The sequence below is a fragment of the Bombina bombina genome, chromosome 4, assembly GCF_027579735.1.
Source record: "Bombina bombina isolate aBomBom1 chromosome 4, aBomBom1.pri, whole genome shotgun sequence".
NCBI classification, from domain to species: Eukaryota; Metazoa; Chordata; class Amphibia; order Anura; family Bombinatoridae; genus Bombina; species Bombina bombina.
The window spans coordinates 801,281,893-801,290,823 of NC_069502.1; the positions used below are offsets into that span (position 1 = coordinate 801,281,893).

The 8,931-nt window shown below is 36.6% G+C and overlaps 1 protein-coding gene across 1 annotated transcript in view; it reads left to right on the forward strand.

Moving 5' to 3' along the window:
- The window catches only part of LOC128657035 (zinc finger protein OZF-like), a 53,990-nt gene extending 47,308 nt beyond the window's left edge, over positions 1-6,682 (forward strand). Inside the window, exon 9 of the mRNA XM_053711261.1 lies at positions 4,202-6,682. Coding sequence (XP_053567236.1) covers positions 4,202-5,220 — 1,019 coding nt within the window. The 3' untranslated portion in view covers positions 5,221-6,682. The remainder of the gene's footprint in view (positions 1-4,201) is intronic.
- The last annotated feature ends 2,249 nt before the right edge of the window (positions 6,683-8,931 follow it).

The window sequence follows — 8,931 nt, forward strand, 5'->3', positions numbered from 1 at the left end:
ATCCTGAGGTCTCATCTAACATATACAGTGTATAAAATATACATATATATATATCATATATATATATATATATATATATATATACACACACACACATGTATACACATGTAATATTCATCATGATATTCATATACTCTGACATTATATTTGGGAGGCGAAGCCCACCCCTACACAATGACATTGACAAATACGATCTGCTTATCCTATGTTTTTTACCCTGCCATATGAACTGTCCAAGAGAGGCCTGGAGTGAGTCAGTGTCTTGTCGAGTGAGGAGGAGGGGTAACATCTTTAGAGGGTAGAGTTGCTTAGGCAGAGCAACCATTTTAAAAAGGTGAACCCTGCCAGAGAGGGAGAGGGGAAGCCTCGCCCAACTCAGGAGCATTTGTTTGATGTTAGCAATAATGTCACTAAAATTGAGGTGGTACAACTTAGAAGGGTTGACATGTATCCATATCCCTAGATATTTGAAAAGGCCCTCCGTAAACCTTGAGACCTGTGTCTGTCAATGTAGTTTTGTGGGCGTTCTGCAAACAGGTAACTTCGGACTTATCGATATTGATCTTATAGCCCGAAAAGGTCCCAAAATTGTTAATAATATCTAGGAGTGGTTGTAGATTGTTGAGGGGGTTACCCACAAAGCATTCCTTAGATATTAAGTTGTTATCTTGGAAGGTTGTATTTCTTGTTGCTATTTCCTATGCTCGTAGAGTATCAGAGCTCTCTGCCTTACAGTACAAGTCTCCTTACCTTATTTTCCATTCAGATAAGGTAGTTTTACGTACTAAGTTAGGATTTCTTCCTAAGGTTGTTTCTAACAGGAACATTAATCAGGAGATTGTTGTTCCTTCATTGTGTCCTAATCCTTCTTCTCAGAAGGAACGTCTTCTACACAATTTGGACGTGGGCCGTGCTTTAAAGTTTTACTTGCAGGCGACTAAGGACTTTCGTCAGTCGTCTTCTTTGTTTGTCATTTTTTCAGGAAAATATAAGGGACAGAAAGCTACAGCAACTTCTCTTTCTCTTTGGCTGAAGAGTATCATACGTTTTGCTTATGAGACAGCAGCCTCTTGAGAGAGTTATGGCTCATTCCACAAGGGCTGTTGCTTCCTCATGGGCATTCAAAAATAAAGCTTCTGTGGAAGAGATTTGCAAGGCTGCACACTTTTTCAAAATTCTATAAATTTGACACTTTTGCCTCGGCTGAGGCCGCTTTTGGGAGAAAGGTTCTTCAAGCCTTCCGTTTAGGTTCCCTGTCATGTCCCTTCCGTATCATCTGTGTACTCTAGCTTTGGTATTGGATCCTATTAGTAATTAAGATGATCCGTGGACTCATCGTGTCTTAAAAAAGAAAAGAAAATTCATGCTTACCTGATAAATTTATTTCTTTTTTTGACACAATGAGTCCATGGCCCGCCCTGTTCTTGTAAGACAGGTTTTTTGATTTTTATAAACGTCAGACACCTCTGCACCTAGGCTTTTCCTTTCTTTCCTTAACTTTGGTCGAATGACTGGAGTGGGAGGGAAGGGAGGAGCTATTTAACAGCTCTGCTGTGGTGCTCTTTGCCGCCCCTGCTGACCAGGAGGTGAATATTCCATTAGTAATTAAGATGATCCGTGGACTCATCGTGTCAAAAAAGAAATAAATTTATCAGGTAAGCATAAGTTTTTGATACAATTACATTTTCTTTTTAGCAGCTGTAATTCCTGTTGGCTGATTCAAAATTTTCAGCCAATAGGAATGCAAGGGACGCCATCTTGAATTGTATACCTTGCATTAAAGATTCAGTGTATGGCGGTGACCATATGAAGAGGATGCTCCACCTCGGATGTCTTTAGGATGGACCCGCTCTGCGACACCGGGATCAAGATAGAAGATGCCGTCTGGATGAAGATTGAAGAGGCCGCCTGGATGAAGATTGAATAGGCCGCCTGGATGAAGACTTCTCTCCGCTTGGATGAGGACTTTGCCGCCGGGGTGAAGATTGAAGGGCCTGGATGAAGACTTCTCGCCACCTGGATGAGGACTTCGCCGCTGGGATGAAGATTGTTCAAGCGGGACTTCAAAAACTGTAAGTGGATCGTCAGGGGTTAATGTTAGGCTTTTTAAGTTTTTTTTGGATTTTTTTTTTTTTAGTTTTAGGGTTTGGGCAGTAAAAGAGCTCAATGTCCATACAAATGCCCTTTTCAGGGCAATGGATAGCTTAGCTTTTTTATATTTAGGTTTTTTATTTTGGGGGGATTGTTGGGTGGTGGGTTTTACTGTTGGGGGTCTTTGTATTTTTTTTTTTACAGGTAAAAGAGCTAATATCTTTGGGGCAATGCCCCACAAAAGGCCCTTTTAAGGGTCATTGGTAGTTTATTGTAGGCTAGGGTTTTTTTTTATTTTGGGTGGGCTTTTTTATTTTGATAGGGCTATTAGATTAGGTGTAATCCTTTTTTTATTTTGGATAATTTTGTTTATATGCCGTAATTTAGTGTTTGTTATTTTTTGTAACTTAGTAGTATTTTTTTGTAATTAGATACTTTGTAATTTTTAGAGTAGTGTTAGGATTTTTTTAATGGTAGTTTAGTTTTTTTTTTAATTGGTAGTTAGTTTAATATTAATTTAATAGTTATTTTACTTTAATTGTTAGTTTAAACTTAGTTTTTTTAATTTGACAGATAAGTTTTAATTTAAAAACTACTGCTGTAATACCTACATATCCAGCTCCAGGGGGCGCTAAGATATATTATGGCACAGAAACGTTATTATTATAACATATATAACAATAGTATGTATACAGATGTATATATAATTTATATTAGTGCCTTAACTGAGTCCTTTAATGTTAATAGGATCGGATGTAAGATGACGTCCAAAAAGATTATTCACTATGATTAAAGTGCAGGTATGCAGAGTGCGGGCAGTGCCTCTCATAGGCAACAAAGAAATCCAAAAATCTGTGAGAAAAATCACAAAGAGGGCGCCTCCTAGTGCAATATTGCAGTGGTGCTGACAACTGACAATTATTGTATTAAAATAATACTCACAAGGGTTTGGCTGTGTGCTAAATGATGCAGGCTGGGGACTCACAGTGGTCCAGCAACACTGATCCGACCATCGGATAAACAGGAATACACAGGAACTCCAGGTGGTGGGAGAAGCAATAGATGCTCAGGCTTCCAATAGATACAACAAATATTTATTAAAATCTTATAAAAACAATGGGTATAGTGTGCACCCAATAAAGTTAAAAAAACAACAATAGTGGTAACAGATTGCAACGCGTTTCTCAGCTTGTCTAGCTGCTTACTCAGGCATCTGTTAACAATAAGGAAGCTCTAGATTTAAAACCTGATACAGAGCCCATATGCTCCTCCCTGCACCTGATAGACAGGTGTGACAAATCAACGATCTACCTAATTAATATGTGTCATATGATACCCTAAACAAAGAATAGTACATGTTGTTATTTTCAAACAACCTGTAATCCTTTTAAAAAACATTCCAAAAAGTCCTAAACAGTTAAACAACTGGTGCCAGAGTTCCTCTACCAAATGTTTGAAACACCAGTGAATGCCTATAGTGCAACCACATACCTCATAGGAGTTCCCCTTCCTAGGCAAACCTCAATGTTTCACTGATATGTAAGTAAATATATACCATCATATCTGGCGTCTGTTCATTTCCCTCAGGAGATATTGATGCCAATATGCGCTTATGTTAATGTAAGCTTTGTTGGTGATAATATTTTTTCGGTAGATGTGATACTTATATGTTTATGATGGGGCCGTTTTACTTTTCTTTTGTTGTTTTAGAGTTATCCTTGTTTTAACTACAAGCACACAAGAAGTAGTTATAAAGATTTGTTTTGGGACTAAAATAATTGTATTACTGAAATTTTCTGAGATCACAATTTTAAAAGGCTCTAAATAATACATTTAAGAAAAATAATAGGAACAAAATTACAACATTAATTTTAATTTAGTTCAGTGATTGGTGTATATGGTATATTTGTGAGTCCTTTAAAAATAGTCACTGATGTCCAGTAAACTGTTGTTAAGCCTTAGCATGGAGCTGGGTAAAGGTGTAGGGGTTACGGAACGCCCCCTACCTTTGTAGTATACACTAACTTAGAACAGTTAAAATTTCTCATGATTAAATATTTATTTATTAATAAATAAATAACATTACTTCCGTTGTCTTTCTTATTGACAGGTGAATTCACAAACCACAATAATCCTAGTCATGATCAGAGTGCAGATGCTTCTTTAAATCTTCATCAAAGAAGCCAAGTGGGAAATTTATGTTCTGAATGTGGGAAATATTTTCTCAAGAAATCACATCTTTATAGACATCTGAAAGTCCATAAAGGAGAAAATCCATCTTCCTGTTCTATATGTGGGACATGTTTTAACCGTAAAGGGAATCTTGTTGTTCATCAGAAAATTCATACAGGAGAAAAAAAAAAGTCATGTTCTGTATGTGGGAAATGTTTTACTCGGAAGTCATATCTTATTGTCCATCAGAAAATTCATACAGGAGAGAAAGAATTTTCATGTTCTGACTGTGGGAAATGTTTTACTCAGAAATCAAATCTTATTACGCATCAGAAAATTCATACAGGAGAGAGAGGATTTTCATGTTCTGACTGTGGGAAATGTTTTACTCGGAAACCGTATCTTATTGATCATCAGAAAAGTCATACAGGAGAGAGAGCATTTTCATGTTCTGACTGTGGGAAATGTTTTACTTGGAAACCACATCTTATTCGTCATCAGAAAATTCATACAGGTGAGAGAGAATTTTCATGTTCTGACTGTGGGAAATGTTTTACTCGGAAACCACATCTTACTGATCATCAGAAAATTCATACAGGAGAGAGAGCATTTTCATGTTCTGACTGTGGGAAATGTTTTACTCGGAAACCACATCTTATTTGTCATCAGAAAATTCATACAGGAGAGAGAGCATTTTCATGTTCTGAGTGTGGGAAATGTTTTACTCAGAAATCAAATCTTATTACGCATCAGAAAATTCATACAGGAGAGAGAGGATTTTCATGTTCTGACTGTGGGAAATGTTTTCCTTTAAAATCATATCTCATTGATCATCAGAAAATTCATAAAGGAGAGAGAGCATTTTCATGTTCTGACTGTGGGAAATGTTTTACTCGGAAACCACATCTTATTCGTCATCAGAAAATTCATACAGGAGAGAGGATTTTCATGTTCTGACTGTGGGAAATGTTTTACTCGGAAACCACATCTTATTCATCATCAGAAAATTCATATAGGAGAGAGAGCATTTTCATGTTCTGAGTGTGGGAAATATTTTACTTTAAAATCAAATCTCATTGATCATCAGAAAATTCATAAAGGAGAGAGAGCATTTTCATGTTCTGACTGTGGGAAATGTTTTACTCGGAAACCACATCTTATTCGTCATCAGAAAATTCATACAGGAGAGAGGATTTTCATGTTCTGACTGTGGGAAATGTTTTACTCGGAAACCACATCTTATTCGTCATCAGAAAATTCATACAGGAGAGAGGATTTTCATGTTCTGACTGTGGGAAATGTTTTACTCGGAAACCACATCTTATTCATCATCAGAAAATTCATATAGGAGAGAGAGCATTTTCATGTTCTGAGTGTGGGAAATATTTTACTTTAAAATCAAATCTCATTGATCATCAGAAAATTCATAAAGGAGAGAGAGCATTTTCATGTTCTGAGTGTGGGAAATATTTTACTCTAAAGTCAAATCTTACTAAGCATCAGAAAAGTCATATTAAAGGAAATAAGAACATAACCACTTAAAGGACCTTTCATTGCAGAAGAATTGCATAATAAACAAGTGCATAATAAAAAGACAATTATTTAACACCTACTCTGAATTTCAAATAAGCAGTTGATTTTCTTCGGACAAATTAATTTTTCTCCCATTTTCCGGCACCATGTATCATGTGACAGACATAAGCCAATCACAGACTAGTATGCGTAAACCCTGTGAGCTTGTGCACATGCTCAGTAGGATCTTGTTCCCCAGAAAGTGTGAAGATAATTTGATAATGGAAGTACATTGTAAAGTGTCTTTAAAACTTTTATGATTCAGAAAGAGCATGCAGTTTTTTTTTACTTGAGTTTCCCTTTAAGAGAAGAGTGGCATGTAGTTATCACCCACACAATAACTATTAATGATAATGACTACATGTTATCCTTGGGGGGCGCTTTTGAAGTAGTTTGAGGCTCCTTCTGCACTGCAAGAATTTACTAGGTGGCTTACTGTATTTGTCATACCTGGGGGCATCATGAGTCCCTAAATTGGTTTTAATAGCCAAGTGATCACATGGCACAAATAAAATGCCCTGTTGATGAAGCCGTCTTTGCAATTTAGGTACTGTTGAAGGCATTCTAGTCAGTTTATCACTGAGGTGACAGAGTTCGGAATTTAAATTGACCAGTTGTTTAGGATAAGCCCTTGTCTGGAATAGGAGTGCCCCCCTTGTTGCATACAATGATAACACTACATTTTTTTTTTTCATTTTTGATGTTTAATTGCAAAATTATATATTGTAAATATATTCTTTATTTATGCTATGATCCAGAACAGTTTTGACTAGAGTTGAGAAAAAATACTATTTTTACACTGTATTGTTTATGACCTTGTTTATTAAAATGGTTATAAAAACAAAAATATGCTTTTTTTTTACCTTTTGATGCAGAGTCCTCATATAAAATAATAGTATAGTTTGGGTGTGTTTCTCATTGGAAAATTACTTCTAGTAGGGCTTAATTAAATGTAAGCAGATTTTAAAAGCTCAAAACATCTCAGCACAGGGGTGTAAAATGGTTCCGCAGCTAAGGGGTGAACACGACATGAAACACATTAAAATATAAAATATTTCATTGTGTTTATTAGGACTACTTTGTAATATACTTTCATTTTTTCATTTGTGTGGATCCATGGATGTAATAACCACTGTAATAAGGATAATTAAGACACCCTCCTTTAGCAACCACATGATCAAACCAAACAGGTATATTTAGTTCAGTGGAATAATTAGCTCTATTTGTGTCCATCAAGCTGAAGAACCCATTTATATTTTTATGGGCCGAAAAACATCTCCTAACCTGTACAACATTCAGGTGAACCAGAGACCTTATTGCCTTGACACAGCTCACCATTCCTTTGATATTGTGGGTGTTGTTGTAATCTTAAAGAAACTCATTACACATGATCACAAAATACTGCTATACTCTTCTGGTGACATAAATAAGCCTGATCAAGAAACCATTTGTTACATATCCATTTTATCTGGGGGGTCTATGGAAAATTGTGCACCATATGATATCTAATAAAATTTAATTGGGAGGGTAGTGCCAGCCACTAAAGCATCAGGACACAGTTTGAAGGAGCTCCTGCTCCATTTTACCTACTTGGTTTAGTTAGCATATCCATGTGAAGTTTTATTCCAGCAAGTCTGAAAGCATGAAACAAGTCTTCATACCTGACCTATGTTCTTTAGTGAAACTTTATGGTTCCAAAGAGAGTCCATTACTTCTGCAACGTTGCCTATTTGTTTCGATCAATGGTGACCAGAGTCTATGCTGCCACACATTACCTCCCAGGAGACTGGGTTATCGAGCAGTGAGACTCATAATAGCATAAGTAAAATTGCATCACATATTTAGCTGCAGAGTTATATTTTAAACTTGAGCACTCCCTGAAAGGTTTCCAGAAATTTTCCAGAGCTATTTAGTTAATCTTTGATGGTTTTGAGAGGAGGGTCTGCAAGAGTATTGATCGCCTAGTTTTATGTTGTTGGGGCGGGAGAAAGCGATTTAGCCCCTACTTCTGAGGTGGCTGGGGAAGACACCAATCCGCTATACAGCATAGAAAACAACTTCAGATTTCCTGCACTAAGACCTCTGGATAACATGTCACGGGTTCCTAAAACCGGGAATGTAGAACAAAGTACACCTAAGCAACCCCCCAAGATTCCTTCTTTGCCCCCCCCCCCGTACTACAGAAAAGTTTGTAAACTTTGCTGAGAATGGCTTAGAGGTGGAAGAAGGGTCACCTGTTAGTTTGCTATCTACAGACAGGGGGATGTTACTTGGGAGTGTAATGATTTGGTACACTTTTGATATTGCAACTATGGAGGGTGGGACCAACACAACCTAAACTGTTCTGGCAGTCCTGTGTAACAGTGTCATCTGTGAAATTTTTATGATACCCTTTATTGCACTTGACTGGAGGAAATATAATGGGCCTGAGATCCTGGAGGTCTTGCATATGGTAAGTCTGTATTTCTCCCACGAGATTGCTTTCCTTTGTTAACACGGCAGGCTCCTTGAAACCCAGGTATTTTTTTATAATGGCTAAACGTTTCATTCTTTAAGCCTTTAATTGCTCTATATATTTTTTTAGCTTTGCAGCTTTTTAGTGACTCTTAGAGCTGTTAAATGAGTTAACCCCTCATTAATGTTTGGAGACTATCCATTGCTTTAAATCAGGGGTTTTCAAGGTCTTATGCTATGGGCCTCCCCTCTTATAAAATTTTTGAGACAGCAACTCCCCCCCCATCAAAACATTTTTACTTAATTTTTTTCTCTTGTAAATTGTAATATTTATTTTTGTTGATTTAAAGTGAGGGTAAACAATGTATTTATCGATGCTGCCATTATAAAGTTTAGCAAAAATTAAGTAAAAGTATAAAAAAAAAATTTAAGTAGTATTTCCAAACCCTTATTTTTGTTACATATTTTCTTAGTGGTCATGTGCGCTGCAAAACCGGCCCTGCTCTTTTGTCCTCTTTTTGGTTTTTGTTGTTGTTGTTTTTGTTGTTTTTTTTTTTTTTTTTTTTTTAATCATCATCCACCAATCCTAAACTGAGTCAGCTGCCTGGCTGTTTTCTGTGAGTAAACGGACCGGAAAATCAC